Source organism: Chelonia mydas, chromosome 1 (genome assembly GCF_015237465.2).
Source record: "Chelonia mydas isolate rCheMyd1 chromosome 1, rCheMyd1.pri.v2, whole genome shotgun sequence".
In the NCBI taxonomy this organism is placed as follows: Eukaryota; Metazoa; Chordata; order Testudines; family Cheloniidae; genus Chelonia; species Chelonia mydas.
Genome location: NC_057849.1, coordinates 193,667,267 through 193,691,344, shown reverse-complemented (window position 1 = coordinate 193,691,344; position 24,078 = coordinate 193,667,267). Strand labels below are relative to the sequence as shown.

Sequence of the window (24,078 nt, the reverse complement as noted above, 5' to 3'; positions counted from 1 at the left end):
CAACCGAGGGTACCACAACAGGCCCTGCTGGATTGTTAGAAGACTGAGCCCAGGAAGGGCTGCAGGACACTGAGGACATTTTGGATTTATAGCCCGGAAGGGGTTTGTTTGTTTTGCACACAGACTGCATGTGACTTGGCTGAAGGGCTGAATGACCAAAAACACACTTGATGAGGGCAGCGGCCAACAGGTGGCACCATGAGCAGAGGAAATTGAGAAAACTGCAGGCACGCACTCACTTGACTAGGGGGCGCTCGTGAGAGGTGAATTCACCCCATTACAGTATCAGACTTGGAACCACATTTATTTTTGTATGAATTTTAAGTTATTTTACAGATACAATTAAAAATACAATTTGAAAATAAGCAACCTTTATCTGCGTGGTGTGTAAATTATGTGTTCAGTTAACTTTTTTTTTTAAATTGTCACGGCTAAGGTGAGTACAAGCTAAATTTATATTCTAGAAGGATACTATTATTTGATTGTACCACTTTAAATAATGAATGACAAAGCACAATATGGTAATAAAAGTAATAATGATAATGGCTGGCCAGAGCTGGTTAGGCATTTTAGAACTCACTACTCAAATAATTAAATTTAAACATAAGAGAAATAAAATTATGAAATGCACAGAGCAGTCAAAAAATTAAAATAATAGTACTGTAATCCTTTACGAACTTTGAAAGAATAAAATTACAGAGAATATATGTGCACTGTCCATTTCGACAGGAAGTACCAAGAAGTAACAACAACAATAAGAATATAAGTGTGTGTGTGAGAGAGAGAGTATGTGTGTGTTTGTTGAAGGCAATGTGTGTGGGAGACTGCATGTGTGTGGGAGAGTGTGTGTGCGCCTGAGTGTGTCAGCATGCTGTCTCTTTAAGCAAACAGGAGCCTGAAAGTTTGTTCAGTACAGCAGTAACTGCAGCTCCCACTCTGAGCCAGAGGCAGCAGCCCAGACAGACTCCTTGTCCCCCCACCCTAACTCAGCAGGGACCAGGTACACCCCGACATCAGCCCCCGCCCAGCTGTGCTCAGCAGATCCAGAGGCTGACTCCCGGTCCACAAGCAGTGTGGCCAGCAGGCTCCATGGTGGGGGGAGAAAAGAAGCAGCGAGGCTTCAGAGAGCTGGGGAGCAAGGTGGAGGAGGAGAAGGAAGAGGAGCAGTATCTTCCCTCCTGCTGCAAACTTCACCTGAATGTGGTTTGAAACTGGACGTGCACCCCCCCCCACCCTCCCTAAATGGCACCCCTCTTTCCTTGTCCTTTTCTGTTTATCCAGCCTCCCCTTCCTTTCCTCTGCCCGTAACACATGGAGCCCATAAGACTTAATGCCAGGAAAACAGCAGAAAAGTGAGCTGTCGCATCAGATGGAGAATGCTAGAAAGGTTTGCTTATATGACCTGGTTTTGTCTGCAGGGGTGTTGTAGCCATGTAGGTCCCAGGATATTAGAGAGACAAGGTGGCTGAGGTAACATCTTTTATTGGACCGACTTCTGTTGGTGAGAGAGACAAACTTTCGAGCTTTTCAAAGAGCTCTGTAAGCTCAAAAGCTTGTCTCTCTCACTAACAGAAGTTGTTCCAATAAATGATATTACCTCACCCACCTTGTCTCTGGTTTTGCGTGTCAAAACTTCCTTAAAATGGAACTGAGAGGGTTAAATTTTTACCCTTGAAGGTGAGAAAATAGTTAATAGTTTATCCATCACAAGGAAGTGAATTGATAGTATTATTTTATAGCAGGGCATGCTTAGTGCATACACAAGATGCCTTCGTTCCGCTGGGACAGGAGAGCGTTGATTGTGATTATTTTTGGGATAGTGACTGCAGTGCTTTGGATATTATGCATTTGGCAGCTTGTCCTCAGGTTTAAACCAGGTAATAAAAATATCTTTCTGCTTTATCCAGTTTACGAAAGGATATCATTAATACTGACTGAGTTCTTAGTGCCATCAGCTTCTTGAGCAGGAATGTCTCTTCTCATCATTGTTACTATCCTGTGTTGGTCCCAGGATATTAGAGACACAAGGTGAGATAATACTTTTTATTGCAAGGATGACCATATGTCCTGTTTTGGCCAGGGCAGTCCCTTTTTTAAGCCCTGCCCTGGTCGCCCCAACTTTTTTGGCAAAAGTTGGCATTTGTCCTGTTTGCTCTTTCCAACTGATTAAATGCCAACTTTTGTCAAAAAAGTGGGGTGCGGTACAGAGGAATGTGTGGGCGGTGATCAGCGATGCCAGCCCCTTGTAGAAGGGGAGGCAGGGCTCATGAGGAGAGGGGGCAGGCAGGGTTCCAGCAACCCCAGCCTTGCGGGGGTGGGGCCCTTGGGTGAGTGGCTTGGGCGAGCTCGGGCGGAGAGGTGGGAGAGCTCAGACCAGCCCTGGGCTGTGTCCCATTTTCCCATTGGGAAATACGGTCACCCTATTTATTCAAGCAGTTTTCAACCAGGGGTGCAAGACCTCTTAGGGGTCCACAAGCAGGTTTCAGGGGCTCTGCCTAGCAGGGTAGGCATAAGACTCACTGAGGCTCAGAAAGCCAAAGCACCACCACCCCAAGCCCTGCCACCCAGGCCTGAAGCTGAAGCCTGAGCAGCTTAGCTTCACAGGGCCCCCTGTGGCATGGAGCCCTGGGCAACTACCCTGCTTGCTACACCCTAATGCCGGCCCTGGCTTTTATATGCAGAAAAACAGTTGTGGCACAGATGGGTCATGGAGTTTTTATAGCATGTTAGGAGGGTGTCAGAAAGAAAAAGACTGAGAATCTCTGTTTTATTGGACCAACTTCCGTTGGTGAGAGAGACAAGCTTACACAGACCTCTTCTTTAGGTCTGGGAAATTTACTCAAAGTGTCATAGCTAAACACACGGTGGAACAGATTGTTTAGTGTTAGTAGTTAACACATATTTAAGGGACCATTCAAAGGGAAGAGGCCTGTTAACACCTCTCCAGTCATGGGTGCAGTGGTGAGGGGAGGGGAAAAAAAGCTGGGGGGTGTTAAGTGGGTTATAGATTGTTCTATAAGGCCATAAATCCAGTGTCTCTATTCAGTCCATGATTTCATGAATTTAAGCTCCAAGGCTCATCTTTTGAAGGTGTGGTGCAGATTTCCTCTGAGGATGAGGATGGCAGAGTCAGATACAGAGTGATCACTTTGTGAAGCGTTCATCCCCTGGTGATACTGTGGTTTTGTCTTTTATCATTTTTTCTGTGTTAGTTCATCTGAGAGCAGAGTAATTGTCTGGTTTCACCCACATAGTTGTTACTGGGGCACTGGACGAAGAACACCACATGTTGTGATAGGCATGCGTAGGACCATGGATCTTGAAAGGTGTGCTGCTGGGGGTGTTGATCATTGTAGCAGTGGAGATGTGCCTATAACCTTTGCATCTGTTGTTCTAGCAGGGCCTGGTGCTGCTCTGAGTTGGTGTGTCTTGGTGTGGGGAACTTGCTTCTCTGATGAGTAGAGCCCTGTGTGGATACAAAATGTATATCCACGGGTGCGGATATCCACGGATATAAAGCAGATATCCGTGGAGCTGCAGGGCTGTACCAGAAATCACAGCAGTGAAAGCAGCCATAGAACATAAGAATAGGCGCCAACTTTCCCCGGTGCCGGTGCGTGCTCGTGCCCCTCGTCCCTGGCCCTGCCCTGACTCCACCCTTTCCCCGACCATGCCCTGCCCCCATTCCAACCCCTTCCCCAAAGTCCCTGCCCCAACTCCGCCCCCTCCCTGCTCCAATTGGACCCCTTCCCCAAATCCCTGCCCTGGCCCCACCTCTTTCCTGAGCGCACCGCATTCCCCCTCCTGCCCCGTGAAACAGCTGTTTTGCAGCGCAAGTGCTGGGAACTAGGGGTGAAAAGCGGGCACCCAGCGTGCTCGTGGAGGAGGTGGAGGCGAAGCGGAGATGAGCTGAAGCGGGGGGGACGGGGCGGGGAGCTGCCAGTGATGCAGAGCACCCACTAATTTTTCTACGTGGGTGCTCCAGACCCGGAGCACCCACAGAGTCAGCACCTATGGCAGCATCATGTTGGGCCACCCCTTGCAGGTGCCAGCGCCTAGCCCAGGCAGCTCCTCCAGTGTGGCTGAACTGCTCCCATCCCTGCCCACTGGGGTGTGCACCAGGCTCACCGGCAGCTGTCCCTGGTCGTGCTAGTGTGTGCAAGTGGCTCCCACTCTCCTGGATGGGAGTCCCTTCCACACAGCAGTCTGTGTCTCCTGTATCCGCACAGGGCTCTAGTGATGAGCTTGGCAAGGTTGGGGGGTTGCTTGAAGACCAGGAAAGTTCAGGAAAGATTTCTTTCAGGATATGGTCCCCATCAAGTAATTGTTTAGTGATATCCCCTATGGGTTCTAGTTGTAGGTGACAACCAGAGGTGTCTGGTCAAAGGGGGTGTTACTTCCATATTGAAGCAGTTTTTCTTGGGGTATTTGGATGGCCCATTCCATGATGCGATCTGCCCCTCCCACTTTTGAAAGCCGACGGGCTTGGCCCATCCACTTTTCGCCACTGGCCGGGCTCACTGCCCCTCTTCTTGCCCCTGAGGCCCTACCCCTGGCCAGGCCGGAAACTGGAGCCTACATGGGTAAGAGTGGCCTGGGGAGCTTGGGCAGCTGGGGTGAGCCGCGGACCCTCCACCTGCCCAGGGTGAGGTGCCCAAGAGCAGTCCCCGGCCCATGTCCCCACCCTCTGGGCCCTGTGCCCTGGGCAAATGGAGGGTCCGTGGCTCCCCACAGCTGCTTGGATGGCTCTTACCCTGGCCCGGCTGTGCTCTTCGGCCCCCACCCCCAGGCCAGGCTGGAAGCCAGAGCCGGGTTTGGTTAAGACCTATGCAGGCAGGTGTGAGGAGCCACAGACCCTCCACCTGCCCTGGGTGGCGGGCCCAGGAAGCAGGGACATAGGCTGGGGGCTGCTCTTGGGCCCCCCTCCTCCCCCCACCCAGGGCATGTGGAGAGGCCCAGGCTCCCCAGCCCAGCTCCAGCTTCCAACTTGGCCCGGGGGAAGAGGAGGGGAAGGGGCGGGGCCACTGTGTGTGCGGGGCCTTGTGCCCTCCCACTTCTAGGAAGAATTCGTCACCCCTGCATCTACTTCTCTGGTGGGGTGTCCTTGTCTGGTGAAGGTGGTTTTAAGTGTGTTAAGGTGTATATCCCGGACTTTCTCCTCAGAGCGAATAGTGTGGATCTGAGTGCCTGGCTGTAGCATTTTAAGTGTAGGCATACCTTCTCTCATCAACAGAAGTGGTCCACTAAAAGATATTACCTCATCCACCTTGTGTTGTTGTCATAACATTTAAAGAGGTACTTTAAACTTTCTTTTAACTTTATTCGTATGCAATGTTCATATACAGAGTATTTTATTTGCAGTGCATTTACGCTATATTTAATTCCTATAAAATAGCCTTGCAGAATTATTAGGAAAGTTTCCAAGCCCTGAATGATATTTAACTTGACTGTACTTTTTGTCCTCTAAAAACAAACAAAAACAAACCCCCGCCGTCAACAACCCAAAAAACAACACACATGCCTTGGGCTAGTGGGCAAATAAAGTTTCATAAGGCTGCAGTAACATATAGTATAGATAATACATACCACATTTAAATAAAATATATGCTTTGTAATAGCTATTTGTTACACTATTGTTTTTCTATAAACTCTGTCATGACATTTTCAGATCTTGTTGAATATATAAGAATGACTATATGTATGTAAACACACACACAGGGGCATATGTGGCCAAGAAAATCAGGCCCATATGTGTATATGTACTTATGCTCTTTGGCACAAGCATGTTGTCTTAATTCCTTTATGTGGAGTGCCCTGTACACTGACATTATGCAAAAAATAATGTGTGACCATCTATTCAAAAGTTGATACAAATAGAAAGAATCAGACATTGCTTGGTGCTTTAATAGAAAAGGACACAAATGTGATCTGCAGATACCAGCCTTCTAGGAAACCTATGAAAATGTCCAATTAGGAATTTTTCATGAGAATTACCCACTGGAGTGTCAATGGGGAGGGGAAATGCCTAAGAACAAGAGTTGGCATGTAATTATATAACAGTTGATTAACCTTTGTCAAGTATTATCAGCCTCTGTGAATTTAACTGTTCTGTATTTCTCGGATGTCACATCAGAAGCTGAAAGTACAACATAATAATTTACCTATATATGGCCTTCATTCATCAGGGTAAAGAAACCCTTTGTGTGTTTGTGGCTTTGTCTTATTTGGACTGGAGTTCAGCTATCTGTGGCCAGCAACTGGTGTAGCTGCACTAGTGCAAACCCCAAGTGTAGATAAGAAAAGCTGCAATTTGCATTGGTGCACCTAACTCCTGCTTGAAATTGGAGTAACTAATGCAAATCATGGCTTCTTTTTCGTCTCCCTACACTTAGAGTTTGCACCAGTACAGCAACACTAGCTGCTGGAAACAAAGGGCTGAAATGGAGTGGGGCTAATCTCAAGCATAGACAAGACCTTAATTCCTATATGCTATGGGATTTGGGCATGCTACATAGAGTTGAGATCAGTGGTTCTCAACCAGGGATTTGGAGCAGGTTTCAGGAGGCCCGCCAAGCAGGGCTGGCATTAGACTTGCTGAGGCCCAGGACAGAGGGCCGAACACCCACTGCCTGCGGCTGACGCTCAGGGCTCCAAGTCCTGCCACCCTGGGTTGAAGCCGAAGCCTGAGCAACTTTAGCTTCACAGGGCCCCAGGCAACTGCCCTCCTTGCTACCCGCTAACTCTGGCCCTGGCTTTTATATGCAGAAAAACAGTTGTTGTGGCCCAGACAGGCTGTGGAAATTTTATAGCATGTTGTGGGGGCTTCAGAAAGAAAAAGGTTAAGAACCCCTGGTTTAGATGGTCACTTTTAAAACCTTTTCTGGGAGTTTCAGTATTGCCAACTCTCATGGAAGTTGATGTTTTTCTGAGAACTGCAGCTCATGAAATCGTGATTATATGAGAATCTCAGCTTTCATTAAAAAGAAAAATTAAGATTCTAGGCATCATCAGTTAGGAGAAAAGGTTGAAAAGGTGAACCCTAAAGGCTCAAAAGGCAAACAAAAAGAACCCCCAATTTTTTTTTAATTTCATGATTTTTAAGCCAATGTCATGATTTTGGAGGCCTGTTTTATGATTTTTGAACACTTGGGCTTGGCAATACTGGAGTATTTTATGTCTGTAGAGGATACAGTTTCCTTTCCCTCAAATAAGAGAGTTTAAAAAGAGGAATCCATGCAAAATAGTGAATGTGGAGACTGAAAATTCTAATCATATGAACACAGCAATGAGGCAGGGGAGAGACTAGACAGCAACAAATACAGCTATAGTCCCCATCTTGGATTTGGCAGAATTTGTGGGATTAAGATTTTGATGCAGAATTAAATATGTTTGAAAATTCTAAAGTAAGGCAGACACTCTGTGGTAGCTTCTGCTTTTGACTGCCTGGGTGACATTGCATGGGAGCTATGTTTGTGCAGAAGCTGATCTTTTGTCATCATCATGGCCTTGTGATTTTCTTGTTTTGTTTTAAAATGGTGTGATTTCAGGCTGGAATGTCAGCCTTTTCTTTTTTCATTCCTTTATACAATTTTTGACTAACACAGCCTCAGCTAGGCCTGCACTATGCACCCTAGATCTGTGTGCAGATCTACTTCCTGTTCCTGCCCCTTCTGTGAATCTATGGAACCTCCCCCTAGATCTGCACCTCAGAGAGACCTGGATAAACCAGGAATGGCTGAGTGGGGCTGGGATGAACAGGGATCCTTCACCAGCACTGAGGGGAATCTATTCACAACTTCAATACAGCCTGAGGCTGCACTGGCTTCTGAAAAGAGCCTGTCTGGGTTCTTTGTCTACTAGAGCCTTGCTGCTTGGGAGCCAGGGAGAGCAAAAGGAGAAAATGAATGGAAAGGCAGAGGTCCATGGCCTTCAGCAGGTGCCCTAAAATGTACCAATTCTGAAGGCTAACCCCACTGCTCATTGCATGGCATGTTGTGGGGAATCAAGCTCCTCAGTGCCAATGAAATTATTCAGTTTCTGGACAAGTTTTCCTTCCCTTCTGCAGGTTTTTCCATGGGAGAGGCAATCTGGATTTCATGGTTAACATGATGGCCAGTAGACGCACTACACAGATGCATTGAGTTGTACTAAAAAAAAATAAGACAGCGTTCCATATTCTTCATGGACATCTGGGTGTGACACATCTGAGGGCTTGCCTACACAAACATTTTGTTCACGGCAAGCTGGGTGTAAATCTACCCCACACTAACCTGCCTCAGGGAAACCATCCACATGGACACTGCTGATGCGCATTAACAGTTTGTTATGTGTTAATGCATGTCAACATGCACACTTACTCTTAGGCAGGTTAGTGCAGGGTAGATTCACACCCAGCTTGCAGGGAACTAACTGTTTGTGTACGCAAGCCCTGAGTAAAACCAAAATAGTAATATTAAATAACAACACATTAGTGTAACACAGATAAGATCACAACAACAAAAATCAAGCAACATCTGTCACTATTCCAAAAATAGAATTAACTCAAGCCATTTTGCACATCCCTTATATTTTATATTGTACTTTCAATGACAAATGGTATTATTTGGTAACGGTAATATATTAAGCTACTGATTTACTGTAACAAGAAAATCAGAAATAGAAAATAGTGTGTGTGTACATGCTGGCCAAGTTTGCATTGTTGATGGAATTCTTAATTTTTGAATTTTCAGACTTTGCAATTTTTAGCTTGTGCGATATTAACATTGTGTTAACAAGTTTTGCACTTTAGCTTCTTTAGTATTTTTAAATAAAAGAGAGAGACTTGTCCATGCTCAGTTATGTTAGTTGTAATTAGGCTTTGACCATGAGGGCCCATTTAAGCGAATGGGTTATAGGCGGGGGTAAACCCCGAATTTTGTTGCAGTTATTGTGTAGCCTAAGATAGTTTTCTATTAGTTGACAGTGTGAGAGCTTTGTCTTTATAAAGAAAAAAAGGACAGACATTTATTTTTAAAGAAACCTTAAAGTTTTCAGAACTTCACAGAACGCAGCAAATACTGTGGAGCGTCCTGAAATTTCTATGATTCGTGATTTTTCTTCCATTCCTGATGTTGTCTCTCTCTCTCTCTTTTTTTTTTGGTAGGATTTTAATGAATAATTTGCATTCTCCTTCCTACACACTGTTTCATCAAGATTGTGAGAGTAACAGTAGGCTCTTTTGCCTGTCAGGCCAGGCACTCGGAGAATATGCATTCATGTTATAAATGGGACATGGTTTTATTAGGTTTTGCTAAAAATGCTAGCATGATCAGAAGTAATGCACTTGGCAATTCATTGAACATGTTCTGAAGTGATGCATTCAATAGCCTACTGAGTATAATATACTGACTTAGTATGTGTATGTGTCCATGTATATCACCAGTGGCTAGCGTCTTATGTCTACACAGTAATAAAAAAAATGTTCCACCAAGCCTCAGAGCCCAGGTCAATTGACTCAGGCTTGTGCAGTGCAGGCTGGGAGGCTAAAAATAGCAGCGTAACTGATCGGCTTTGGGCTGGAGCCTGGTTCTGAGAGTCACCCCCACTCATGGGGTTCAGAGCCCGGGCTCTAGCCCAAGCCTGAATGTCTACACAGCAATTTTTAGCCCTGCAGTCAGATGACCCAGGCCAGCCGTGGCCATGGTGCCGTTCTTTTACTGACATGCAGATGTATCAAGGGTATGTCTACATTTGAACTGCGAAGCGTGAGTCACAACATGTGTCAATGTACCTGTGCTAGGTTGGCTTGACCTAGCACCTAAAAATGCAGTGTGTCCACAGCAGTGCAGGCGGCAGCTTGAGTTAGCTGTCCATGCAGGAACCCAGGAGGTTGGGCAGAATTGTACTTGGGGTGGCTAGCCTGAAGAGCCACCTGGGCGGCTGCGGGCACACTGCTATTTTGAGGCACTACCTTCAGCAGAGCTAGTGCAGGTACATCTTCACAAGTTGGGAAGCACACCTCCCAGCTGAAATGCTGACGTATCCTAAGACTTGCCACAGCTTGCTACTTACTATTTAATTTTATAACTGTACTATTTAGTTCTGCAAAGTATATTAGAATTAATTCGTGGAGGTTAAGTTCCTTAATGGCTATTAGCCAGGATGGGTAAGGAATGGTGTCCCTAGCCTCTGTTTGTCAGAGGGTGGAGATGGATGGCAGGAGAGAGAGAGAGAGAGAGAGAGAGAGATCTCGCTTATGTTACTCAGACCTGAAGGAGTTAGTCCTCTAGCTTAATGGTAGGTGTTGGTGGTGCTACAGGTCCTCAGTTTGATTCCAATTGATGCTCAAGGTAGTTTACACATGTGGCCACTGTTTGTTTGTTACATGAGCATGCATCAAAGTGATTTTTCAATTGCTTTATCATGCTTATTAAGGAGCAAAGCCTATTCCTCAGTGAGGGCTCTGTTCATGCCAGGTGTTGTGCTCTCCATTTTTCTTGTGTTGCTGTTCAAAATGTATGTCTAGAATTGTTTTCATTGAAAAAACTGGATTTTTCTTTTCCCAGTCTCCCATGACTCAAAAATAACTGCAGGGATTGTACTCAAATGCCTGAATAAAAAAATATCTCTTCAGCCAGAGACTAGGTGTGGGAATTTACAGCTCCAAAACTGAATGTGAAAATAAAGTGTATTCATGGAAAGTTTTACAGCCTCCATTATAGTAGGTACTACCAGGTGTCTGTGATAAAAAAATCAACAGCTGATTCCCTATCTGTGCCCTATACTTCCCTTTCTGTACTCTGATGGACCTGATTACATTGTCCTGACCTGGAAGGTACAAGTTAAAAAACAGGTGCAGCCATGCTAATTCTTGTTATATGACTTTGGTGGTAGAGTGCCCTGAGCTGCTCCTTCGGATTGCTCTTCCAGTTGCAGGTTAAAAGAAAACAGCGGGTTTAGTTCTGCTGTCAGTTAAAGCACTGTAAATCTAGAGTGACGCCACTGAAGTTAGGGGAGTTAACTTGAGATCTGGGACCCAATCTAAAGTCTTTCAATTGATTTGAATGGGAGAGGGATCAGGTCTTTAGAGTGGTGCAATGGAGAGCAAATTTTGGCTCAGTGGGTTTAACCATTAGAAGAAACTGGAACTGATCAAATATTCTACACAAACTGGCTTATAAAAATCTTTCAGCCAAATTCTGCTTTCAATTACACCTGTGTAAATCAGGAGTATCGCCATTGCCTTAATTGGAATTACTACAGATTTAAAGCAGAGTTCGACCCTGTATTGTTTAAATGCCATAATAATACCTAATTCTTATATAATATTTTTAATCTATAGATCTTAAAGTGCTTTACAAAGAAGGTCAGTATTGTTATCCCCATTTTTCAGATGGGGAAACTGAGGCCCGGGGAGGTAAATGAATTGTCCAGCATCACTCAGCAGGCCAGTGGCAGGGCCAGGAATAGAACTCCTGAGTCCCTGCAGCCAAGAGCTAGATATTATTACTTATCAATACACTGGGACATTTGCTATTCCTTCCTGCAATAGTTTTGCAAGTGGAATTCCTGTGACTTTGCGGGAGTACTTATTTCCACTAAACTCCATTTTGCTTTATTAAATAGAATTAATTTTTATTTTGAGCTTACAATGTATAATGACATTGTAACCAATATGTGGAAGAGTTTTTTCATATTCTTAGATGTACATGTTTTTCCAGAGTGCAGTTTATGTAAGTCTTGGGTCCTCATTGCAGATCCCAGAGGTTTCGTATACAGTTTCACATTAGGTTTTTGTACGTGTAATAGTGCTAATACTGGAAGGATACAGTAGTGTAGACACAACAACACAGTGACGATACAACATGTAAAGGATTAACATATGGCCACTTTCTTCAGATAAAATAACCTGTTCTGGTTAAGATATCTGGTTTAAATGCAGGGAATAAGGACAAGTGCTGGAACTGGAGTCACCCAAAACGGGCACACTCACAATGCAAAATTAGCACGACTATGTAGTTCTATTTGAGCTGCAGCCTCGATGATACTGGGTTTGAGGGCATACGTGCGTTTTATAAATTACACACTGCACCCACAGCTCAACCTAGAACTCTTCTTAGTGATTCTGGTCTGTGTGATTGTCCCTGTCAGGGTTCCCTCCCACTCTGAACTCTGGGGTACAGATGAAAGACCCCCTAAGTTTATATTCCACCAGCTTAGGTTAAAAACTTCCCCAAGGCACAAATTCCTCTCTTTGTCCTTGGACGGTATTGCTGCCACTACCAAGTGATTTAAACAAACATTCAGGGAGGGGCCACTTGGAGTCCTTTTGCTCCCAAAATATCCCCCCAAGTCCCTTCACCTCCTGGGGGGGGGCTTGAGAATAATATACCAACCAATAGGTTAACAAAGTGAGCACAGACCAAATCCCTGGTTTTTAGAACAGTGAAAATCAATCAGGTTCTTAAAAGAAGAATTTTATTAAAAAAAAAAGTAAAAGAATCACACCTGCAAAATCAGGATGGACGATAACTTTACAGGGTAAATAAAAAGATTTAAAACCCAGAGGTTTTCCCTCTGATTCTGCTTCCCAGTTACAAAACAGGAATAAAATTACCTCTTAGCATAGGGAAAATTCACAAGCTAAAACAAAAGATAATCTAATGCATTTCCTTGCTATTACTTACAATTTCTGTAATTTTAGATGTATCATTTCAGGATCTTTTTAGGAGATTTTTTTCCTGCCGTGGTCCCTCTCTCTGTTCGAGAGGGCACACACAAAGAGAGCACAAACAAAACCTCCCCCCAGATTTGAAGGTATCTTCTTTCCCCGTGGTCCTTCTGGTCAGGTGCCAACTAGGTTAATTGAATGGATTAACCCCTTACAGGTAGTGATTCTGTATCTGTGGCCAAGAGGGATTTTATATTACTGCATACATAAAGGTTGTTACCCTTCCCTTTATATTTATGACAGTCCCCTTGTCTGTAGTATTTCTAGGGCCCTTTACCACCATAGAATCAATGGCTCTCATCTTGCATGGAGCTCCATGTGGAATCTCATTGAAATCATCCAGGTTCTACATGGGTGCAGGAGTTCACCGATGCGGAGTGCCTTGAAGGATTGGGGCCTAAGCAGGTATGCATACACTGCAGCTGGGAGGGGTGATTCTCAGCCCAGGTAGGCAGACTTGCACTAGCTCAGCTCAAGCTAGCATGCTAAAAATAAGTGTGGAGGTTGCAGCATAGGTGGTGGCTCGAGCTACACACCTGAGTCCAAGCTCACCCGACTTCCTGGGTCTGAGCATGGGTGGCTAGCTTAAGCCTCCGCCAGTGTTATCGCAACAGCCACACTGCTATTTTTAGCATGCCAGCTCAAATTTGCTACACAAATCTGTCTAGCTGCACTGGGAATCACACCTCCCAGCTGCAGTGTAGATGTATCCTAAACGCCTAAGCCATAGAATCTTAGCTCCTCCTGTTGTGGAGGCTCTACAGAACAACCCTTTGCCTAAGTTTTTAAGGGAGCCCAAAAGCAGAGCTGGGACGCTCCTGCACCATCCTCCGATGGCAATATTTTGGTGGGTTGGGGATGGAGATGGGACATCTGTGTCGTATCTACTGGAATGTGACTCATAGAATATAATGAAAGCATTGTGATGGGTCTTTCATTTGTCAGCTTTTTTCTTTTTTACACAGAAACCTCATCCCCTCTACCCTGTAAAAACAAGGGACACTATGAAAATGGACTCTGCCTTTGCACAGAAGAATGGATAGGACCACATTGTGAGATAAGTGAGTATGAGCAATGTTATTTTTATGAATCAGTCAGAGAAGCTGGGGGTGCTCAGCCTGTCACGGGATTGGATTCTTGGGCAATAATGTTATTCATGTACTAGCTGGGACTGTTTTATTTCAGCCATTTCTGCTGTGTTTTTAAAAGACAAATATCAGAGGGAAGCATTTAATTTCACCCGACTATGGCCTGTTTCCCAGACAACTTAGGCTGACTTTGTTCTTTGAATTCTTCTGTTTGAACCACTGAACATCACAGTGTTCCATGTAAAACTCTGAATCAGACTGGAGGTGCTGATACTGCTTCATGCAGGAGAGAGCCAATTCCATGGCAAAAGTAATTGGCCAAGATGGGTGCCTATTCCTGGCTTGTGTGCTGAAGGAGGCCAGCCTCTACCCTTGCATCTCTCTCCCCCCGTCACCTGCACCCAGGGAATGGACTGATGGCTCACTCTCAGCTTTCCAGCATGCAAGGAATGTTTAGGTTAAAGTTTTGGGAGCTTTTGGCCTATAACTCAGGTCTAAATATCATCAGATTCACCAGCCCCTATTTTGTTGCTACTCATACATTTGTAGAAGGAGAGAGTAAATAAGGGGTCTTGTTCCCTTCCCCTTCTCCATGTGGAGTCAGAGCATCTCTGAAACATACACTGCCACAGAGTCTAGTAAACAAGAGTCTGAAGAATGCTCACAGCTCTGGACATCCTGCAGCATGATCTGTCTTAGGTATTTGGAATGGGGTATACACTGCGCCCCTCTGGATTCGGCCCCTTGGCCCCTCTCCTCCATGAATCAGGGACACTTCAGTCTGGTGCAGCACCTGTGTTCTTTATTTGTGATCGGTTTCCCACTATATACAGGCTTTGCTACTGCTTGGCCTACCGCAGGCCTGGCCAGCAACAGACTCGGAGGCGGAGGCTGAGGCTCCCTCTGAGCCTGACCTCCCACTCTTAGTCCCCCTCCCTTCCAGCCTTATAGCTCCTGCTAATGAGGCTGGCAGGTGTGGTCAGTAACCAGGTGTGGTTCACCCTGCCCCAATCCATTCTCCCTGATTGGGGCTCGAGTGGCAGGAGCTGATTAAGGGCTTCTCCAGCACCACCCTGCAACAGTATTATACAGTCTCTCTTCCCTTGTCATCTGTGCACCTCCCAAACATCAGTGAAACAAAACATCTGTATTATTTCCATATTACAGATGGGAAACTGAGGCACATAGAGATTAAGTGTCTTGCCCAAGGTCATGCAGGAAGTCTGTGGCACAACTGGGAGTTGAACTCAGGTCTTCTGAGTCCCAGTCTAACCCCTTACCCATAAACATACAAATAAAAATAAAATAAAACGGTGGACCAGATTGTAATTCAGTTCCCGCTTCAGTCATTTGCTGGTGGCCTCTCACTTATATCAAGCCACTTCTGAAGCTACCCATGAACTTGGTTATTTGAATGTTACTAATCATCTCTTTTGCTATACAAAAGAAGACCACAAAACAAAACTGGATTTGCAAACATTATGCTTGTTAAAAGGACACAATCAGCTCTCATTTGGACCAAAATTTAAGTTTTGTAAAAACAAGTCTTTACAAAACCTAAAATGAGATAATTTCCCACTAATCTGTAATGCACGTGCACAAAGGCACAGAATTAAGGTTGCATGGCCAATAAATAAATCTGGTATTTGCTGACTTTCAAGTTCTTGTCTTTGCAACCCAAATAACGTTCTTCTCACATCGGGATTTTTTTTACATGTAATCTCCTAGGTTGCATTTTTTTTAAAGAGTAAAAAAAGTAAAAACAAATCACATCATATGTGTGACCTGTAGGTGTCTAGAGTAGCCCACCCTGAAAATGCCAAGGTCAGGGCACGCTGCCAAAAGGAGACAGATTCTCCCAAAATGCGTGGTTAACACTAAAGTTAGGCTCACCATCCAGTCACAAACTGTGCTCCTGATCCCCCCTCCCCACACACACTGGTTATCAGAAAGCAAGGGGGGAAAAAAAAAAAGAAAAAGAAATCACACAGCCCCCTTTATTGCACTCCAGTTCTCTGGCTCCCAATCAGCACACAGGTCCAGTACAGTGAGGACTTATTAAACAACTCTGTTCACTATACAAAATGTTCTTCTGAACCCCAAAAAGTCAGCCACATTACCCCAGGTCAATATTAGTTTGGATCTTACCCAAAATACCATGCTGCCAGCCAATCCTTTAGAATCTAAAACTAAACTGGGTTTATTAGAAATGAAAAGAAAAAACATGAAGAGAGTTGTTAAATGGTAAAAGCAATCAGATATATACATAAGACTCCAGATTCTATATATCGGGTTCTTAGCAGTATTGGTGAGTTTGCTGACTTGTAGAGTCCCTTTGGAACACATCCAAAGCTTGGATGGGTCATTCAGTCCTTAGTTCAGGGCTTCAGTTTGTAGAGACATTACTCCAGAGGGGAGAAGCAGGACTGAAGACAAAATGGAGAAGATGCAGCTGCCTTTTATATCTTTTGCCATGTGGCTTGTACTTCCTTTGTCCATACACAAACTCACAGCTCGGGGCACTTGCAGTCCCCTGTCCACAGACATGACCCTACATGTCCTGCTGACTTATACATGTAACCCTTGCCTTCTCCAGATGGGTTCATTGTTTAGATGATTGCGTTTGATAGGCCATCATACTGCATAGTGCTGATGCCAATCTGTCTGAGGATGTCACCCAGAAACACAGCACAAGTTTAAAATACAGATATATCACACATATTTGTAATTCACAATACAAAGACGATACAAACATATAAACAAGATTATCATACTTGGCAAATCACAATGTTTTCACTGATACCTTACACAGCATATCTGGTAAGATTCATTGCAATTTTATAATATTGGTATCAATAATATCATAAAGTCTCTCGCATTATTTCCTAGAGCATCACAATGTGCAGCTAAAACAATCTCCCTGTCCTCAGCAGCACCCTCACCTGAAATTTCAGTTCTGCAACACTGACTGCTACCACTTAATAAAGCTATGGGGCTAGCTATGTTAGCAGGTAGCAGGAGAAGGCCATTACCATAAAGGGAGAGAGTACTGATAGGTCTGGTGGGTGTCTGGGGGAGAGCCCAGCTTTTTTCCTGAGAGCGGAGGGAAATGGTGATTTGTAACAGTTGAGCAAAAGCTGAACAGAATTTCGTGGGACAAAGAGTAGGCATTTTGCTACCCTGAGGGGATTCCCCTGCTGAATATCAAAAATCTGCTGCAAGCGATGGAGGTGTAAAGGTTTCTCAAAGAAAAGGTTTCAGAGTAACAGCCATGTTAGTCTGTATTCGCAAAAAGAAAAGGAGTACTTGTGGCACCTTAGAGACTAACCAATTTATTTGAGCATGAGCTTTCGTGAGCTGTACACGAAAGCTCATGCTCAAATAAATTGGTTAGTCTCTAAGGTGCCACAAGTACTCCTTTTCTTTCAAAGAAAAGGTTGCAGGAAACTTTTAGAATGACAGGGTTAGGCAACCTAAATATATTGGTCGATACCAGCTCCCTCTGTAATTCTATTCAAATAGCAAATAAACATGGTCCTTAAGTATTTGATGTAGATATTTCCACATTTTGCCACGGCACTAGAATGTGGCTAGTGAAACTAGCTAGTCTATTTTCATTGTCCAAACCCCACAAAATACAGGCAGCACAGATAGTGAAAAGTAAGGGTCTAATCCCTTACATTGTCTTCTGTGGAGCTACAGCAGCTGAGGATCCGGCCCATAATTTGTAACTTCACAATGTCCCTTTAATTGTTGTATGCAATGAGACCAGAAGAAGAGCTGTGTGTGGCTCTAAAGCTTGTCTCTCTCACCAACAGAAGTTGGTCCAATACAAGTGTGACCGTTGTCGCTTGGAGAGGCCAGACTGAGGTTGCTCAATCCTGGCAAAGTGCAAAGAATGGGGCATCTGATCCCGAAAACTGGTGGTTATTCTAGTAATTAGATCCACCAAGCCAGAAACAAAAGAGCTTCTGCAATACTTTACTGGTTACCCAGAAGCCAAATACACAGCTCCCGTAAAGCAACCCAGCCCTGGGCTCCCACCCAGACAGCCAAGTCAACTATGATGAGGATTATTGAAAATCTTTTTCATCATACATAAAGTTCTACCAATACCAAGGGATCAGACACATTACCCAACCGGTCAGTGAATATTTCAGATCTTACCCAAATACATGCTTACAGCCAAAACTAAGATTTATAAAAAAAGAAGAAAGAGTATTGTGGTTAAAAGATCATTATACGTACAGATATGAATAGAGTTCTTATGTCAGTTTCATAGTAGAGATGGTGAGCTGCTGAGTTGCAAAAAGTTCTTTTCAGAATCATTTTTTCAGGTTATAGTCCAAATAGGCAGTCCATATATAGAGTTTGTTCAAGTTCTTCCATGAGAATTAGCAGGGTAATCCAGACTGGAGCTGGAGACTTCAGCATTCCAACTCAGGTTTCCCCTGACCAAGTTTAAGAAGATCTCAAGTACAGGATTGGGGCCCTAGAGTTCTTTTATAGATCTCTGGCAGGCTCTGATAGCCTTTTGACAGTATAATAACACAGCAGGCGTTCCTTGAATGAAGAGTAGGTAATGCACATCAATTGCTTTGAAGTAAAAATCCCTATTTCCTATGTATACACAAGTAAACTAGTAGTATTAATTAACATAAGGCAATTATCCATTCAAACTATCAAGGCATTCCATTATGGCACAGACAATTTAAACTGAAGACAATGTGAGTAATATTATTTCCTGCAATATCTTACATCTTGGATCTTAAGGTTAACTGAACCATCCATAAGCATAATATAATATAATTAAAACACAAAAGGGAGTTAGCATCCACAAGCTAATCTGGTTACATGGTTAACATCTAACAAGAGATAGGTAAACACATACAGTTAGTATTTACCTCTTATTCTCTACAATACAGGTTTGCATTTCAAAGTTCTAGTTTATCTAACATGGCTTTGTTAGCTATTTGTAAGGAATGGTCCTAATTACTATTTTATATATTTTTCTAATATGTCTTTAAAGGTTGAATTTGGGTCATTTAGCCTGCTAGTTGCTCAACCCTTTCTGGCTAAGTGTCACAAAAAGACATTGCCGCACCCACTTTGTCTCTGTAATTGTCCCTTTAAGGCAGTGGTTTTCAACCTTTTGTCATTTGTGGACCCCTGCAAATTTTGAATGGAGGTGCAGACTCCTTTGAAAATCTTAAACAGTTTGCAGACCCCCAGGAGTCCATGGAGCACAGGTTGAAAACCACTGCTTTAAGTCACAAGTCTAAAGTTATAATCACCTCCTTTCTAGCTTTATATTTTGTGTTCTTGAAAATTGCTCTACATAATGATAGTATTTAATCTGAATGTATTTTGTTCCCTACACAGCTAATTTCTGTGCAGATAGTATTTACAAAGTCAACAAAGAAATATTTACTTTTACAAGAATTGTAGTAGACAGATATGGCTATTCTGCAGAAAAATGTGAAAACTTCACTGCAAACGGTAGGTGTTTCTTTCCTCTCCCCTCCTTCCTCCCCCTCCCCCCAAAGGTGAATTTACGGCTGGTGAAAGATGTCAGCTTATCAGACCAGGAAATGGAAGTCCTCTCTTTAAACCCTGAACAGATACAGCCCTCCCCACACTGCATTGCCACTATGTTTTGATGCTGATCCCTATGAAGGTGAAGAGGTAATTTAGTCTCCATATGTCAATGTAAATAAATATAATTTACTCTTTATGTCTTTGGTCTCCAAGATGGCCAGCAAAAATGCTAGTCCTGAATGGTGAGTTTTGTGAGTGGGATACCTGGCCACTTGGAACTGGACTGAGATCACTAACTCATATCACATAAGCCACTGAACAGTTATCAGGTGGTAATTAAGTCAGCTACTCCTGTGCAGAGAATTAATTTAATTGCACTATATGACATCGAAAAAGGTTTCAGGAAAAGTTATTAAAATATCATCCATTTATTCTGATTGGATTGTGGGTATTTTGTAAGTAGAAAACAGGAGTAGGAAAGAGGTTTTTAATGGGGCCAGTTGAATATTATATAACACAGTAAGTTTATACTACTTACAATGTCTGATGATCTGTAGGACATCTTTTTGTTCAGTAATATTTATATTGTTACAGCCTCCGCTATATTTCTTCTGGTAACCTGTGACAAATTTTCAAACCTGTTGTGGGGGAAAAAATTACCTGCTTAAGGGGTATGATTCTACAATCCTTACTTATGTGACTAATCTTTCCCTTATTTACATGAATAAACCCAATGACATCAATAGCACTACTTGTTTGAATAAGGGTTACTTATATGAGTGAGAGTTACTGGAAACAATTTTAAAAATCCTCAGGGTTAACGGGGACCTGCAAAGAATGCTGACATCATATGACTGTGAAAGGACTTTTTTTTTTTTTTTTTTAAATTAAAGCTGGTACTCCAAAAGCAAGCCGGAAGTGCTCCAAAAGAGAAGGAAAACCTGAACCAGATGTTGTGAAGTTTGTGAATTGCAGTATGACCCTGAATACCCTAATCAATCAGGTAATCCTATTGTTTAATATGCCATTTAATATGCCATTGCTACAACTACAGTGAAGGGGGGCTATAATGACCTTCATGGTCTGAGTTGGGGATATGGATTCCAAATGCGGAGTTGGTTGAAACAAGAAACAGTGGGCTAAATTCACCAGTACATTCTGGCTGCTTTGCTTTTCCCTAGCCCAGTGAGTATTTGCCCACTTTTTAAGAACTAAACTTTTCATTACTGTAAAATGGTATGTCACAGATTTATAAAGATAGGTTCATTAGAAAATAGAATAAATAACAGATTTGTCTTCATCAATAAAACTGATATAAAATATAACGAAGCTTTCAACCTGTTTCAAGCCATCAGATATGATTCCATATTACAGTACAGCTGCATATACAGAAATTAAATAAAGGTGGGATTTTCAAAAGCACTCACTTTTGGCCTGCGACTTCCCATTTGATTTGAGTGGGAGCAGAGTTCAATGCTGAACACTTTTGAAAACTCCACCCTAAAATAAATTGGGAGAAAAGAGAGGAGACTTAAGTTTACACATTGTCCCCTAGGTTCTCTCTGAAGTGGATAGTCCAAAGTATAGGGTTTTTTTGCTAATTATTTTAAAACCCATGAGCCTGCAAACTTTTATGCCTTCTTAGAGTATAGCTGTGCAGATTTATGAAGTTGCAAGGTTCTAGAACCCATTCCAATATGGAAAGAAAGTCAGTTTTCCTGTCTCCTACTAGGTTTTTGTTCTTGTTGTTTTTAACTTTCTGATTTCCTCGGATGAAGTTTGGCACTTCCAAACCAAAATGTACACCACTTCCTTCCCCTAACCTTCACCCTTTCTACCATGTGACTTGCTTTTTAGGAGTATTAGTGATTACTTGACAAATTGTAAAATAATTAGTCTGATAATTGTTCTGATTCAGATCAGCAGAAGCATTGACTCAGATATGACAATTTGATGCTCATCGTAATTTATAGTTAGGTATACACAGAGGTGGGATTTTCAAATGTGCGTAAAGGTTTTAAGCACCCAAATTTCACTGAAAGACAATGGGCATTGGGTGGCTAACTCCATTAAGCACCTTTGAAAATCCCATTCAGGGTGACTACTTTTTAAAAAAATCCATGAATATTTGTTCATTTAAAATTTAATGTTTTCCTTTGGCTCTTCATGCCCTTATGTTTATTTTCTGGGAATATTTGCAAATTTACTGATAGGAACGTTCATGGAAACTATTGTAAGTATATCAGTATATTAGAGAATATTCCTGTAAAATAACTATTGAACTTGCAAACATGAGTATTCAAACAGGAAATCTGATTGTGAGAATTATTCCAGTCCAACCAGGGTACAGAAACATGTATGATCTATGTGTCCAATAAGAACTAAGCATCATAGATGAAATTTTAAATTTTGAATCTTTGCAACAAACTTGTCGCAAACAAGCTAGAGACTAAAAACTTTTCCAAAAGATTTAACAGTTTTGATTAGTGAATAATTATGATTTGTTTCTGGACAATATGAAAAGGGAAATAGAGGCAACATTTGTTGACCAAATGATTTGCAGCAATTTTTGCATCCAGCTCTCATCAGACAATTTGGATTGTAATTAACAACCACACCTGGAATAGTACATTCAGTTTTGGTCTCCACACTGTTCTAAAGATACTGTACTGACATATGGGAAGGATTGTGGAGAAGTCAATAAAAATGGTCAAGGGGATGGATTAAGACTTTAGAAAGGATTAAGACATAAAAGACACATAAGCAATGGAATTCAGCATAGTTGCACCTTTGCACATCTCTGCAGAATCAGGACCAAAATGTTTGTGGTTCAGCTAAGTGATGACTAAGCATAACAGCATACATGTCTTTGAAGGGCTGGCATAAACATCAAGGATGGAATAGTCTCTCAAAGGAAGTGGTGGAAACTCTGTCACTTGAGATTTTAAACTACACTGGACCAAAACTAGAAAGTGTATTGTAGGAAACAATTATGCATTGGCTACCAGGTTCCTTCTATGATTCTATGAAAACCCCTGATAATTTTATTGCTAGTAAATGCAGTTGAAAACTATACTTCTGTATTCACCATTAATATGCACATGAAGAGCTTTTCAAGGAACTATGTAAGTGGACTATCCTGCTGTGCTTAAATATATTAAAAATTACAGTTACATTTAAGTGGGAAATAGTAGTTTTCACCCTATGAACAAGTGGAATTTTGCGTCCAGGGAGTAAGACTAGTGTTGTCTTTGTTAATCAGCTTGCAGCTATGAAACTTACTGAGATCGTTACTGAACTAGCAATAATGACTCTTACATCTTTGCTGTGTGGAAATCTCTATGCCCTTGAAACTACTACAGATATATGCAAACCAGGAAAGGAGATACACAGAGAAACCACATCTAGAATATTGTGTTCAGTTCCTGGGCAGCTCAGTAGCAGGTGGTAGAGAACAAACTGGAGGGGATTTAAAGAACAGAAACAGAACATATCAAGGGGCTGGAGGAACCAATTTATGTTGAAAAATTAAAATCTAATACTAATGTACAGCACAGCCAAATCTGATGTAGAATGGATATTATAAATGCTTACATGTATTTGAAGGGTGTAAACACCAAGGAAGAAAATGACTTGTTCAAGCTGGTCACATCAGGAGTAATGGGATGAATATAGGCAGAATATCAGGATAGTTACCAAATGGTAAGGTCAGATTGTACAATATGTTTCCAAAGGAAGTAGTGAAAGTCACTTGAGCCTCTGAAAGCTACTGGATATAGCACTGGGGAACATAACGTAAGGAGCAAACACCCAGTGGCCTAGGGATGGACTACATTCCCTATTAGGACTCTTTCACATCTTACTCCTTGTTTCAGTTTAGGTTATGGTTTCTTCTGTAAAAGTTCTTGTTTAAAAACATACATTTTTAGGTTTTTTTGACTGAAATGTGTTTGGTTTTCAGCTTTTCAATTTTTTGATGGAAAAGTTAAAAAAATGTCTGTGGAAAGCTGATACTTTCTGTGAAAAATTTCTGTTTTCTCAACCCAATTTTCCATCAAACCTAAATTTTGACGGTAAATTTTTGATCAGCCCTTATATAAGTTACATTAAAAAAATGATGTTAAAAGAACATTAAGCTTGCAAAATCAAGCACACATAAATTAGGAAATGCCAGGATTAATCACAGTTGCATGTGAAAACCTAATTCAGTCCCATTGTTGTATGTGCATTATGATACAGTCTTTAATTATATGATCCCATACTATTTTTCCACATGACCCCTGCATCATTCATTGCACAGGATGGACCTGCTCTGGGGATGAATCAGGGTTATACAGTGAAGGAGACTGTTGTCGATGGGTACATCTACACTTCAAAAACAAACAAACAAACATGGCAGCACGTGTCACAGCCTTGGTCAATTGACTTGGGATTAGTCTAGGGGCTAAAAATAGCAGTGTAGACATTTGGGCTAGGGTTGCAACCCTGGCTTTCAGACTCTCCTGTCTGAGCCCAAATGTCTACAGTGCTATGTTTAGCCCTGTAGTGCGAGCTCTGCAAGCATGAGTTAGTTCACCCAAGTTCTGAGATTCTCTGCCATGGGATTTTTTTTGCTGTGTAGATGTACCCTATAGGATCTCTGCCTCAATTATGGTAGAAGTTGGAAGGTGTGTAGTGTGACAAAGTTCCTCCTCTACCTTGGTGGGTCTTGCGCTTATTGGTGGATTTGCTCTCCTTGGAGCT

The 24,078-nt window shown here is 42.5% G+C and overlaps 1 protein-coding gene across 1 annotated transcript in view; it reads left to right on the top strand.

Moving 5' to 3' along the window:
* The first annotated feature begins 1,789 nt into the window (after nucleotides 1-1,789).
* ADGRG7 (adhesion G protein-coupled receptor G7) overlaps nucleotides 1,790-24,078 on the top strand; it is a 50,157-nt gene continuing 27,868 nt past the window's right edge. Inside the window, 4 exon segments of the mRNA XM_037908237.2 lie at nucleotides 1,790-1,877; nucleotides 13,675-13,770; nucleotides 19,180-19,296; nucleotides 20,229-20,338. Coding sequence (XP_037764165.2) covers nucleotides 20,312-20,338 — 27 coding nt within the window. The 5' untranslated portion in view covers nucleotides 1,790-1,877; nucleotides 13,675-13,770; nucleotides 19,180-19,296; nucleotides 20,229-20,311.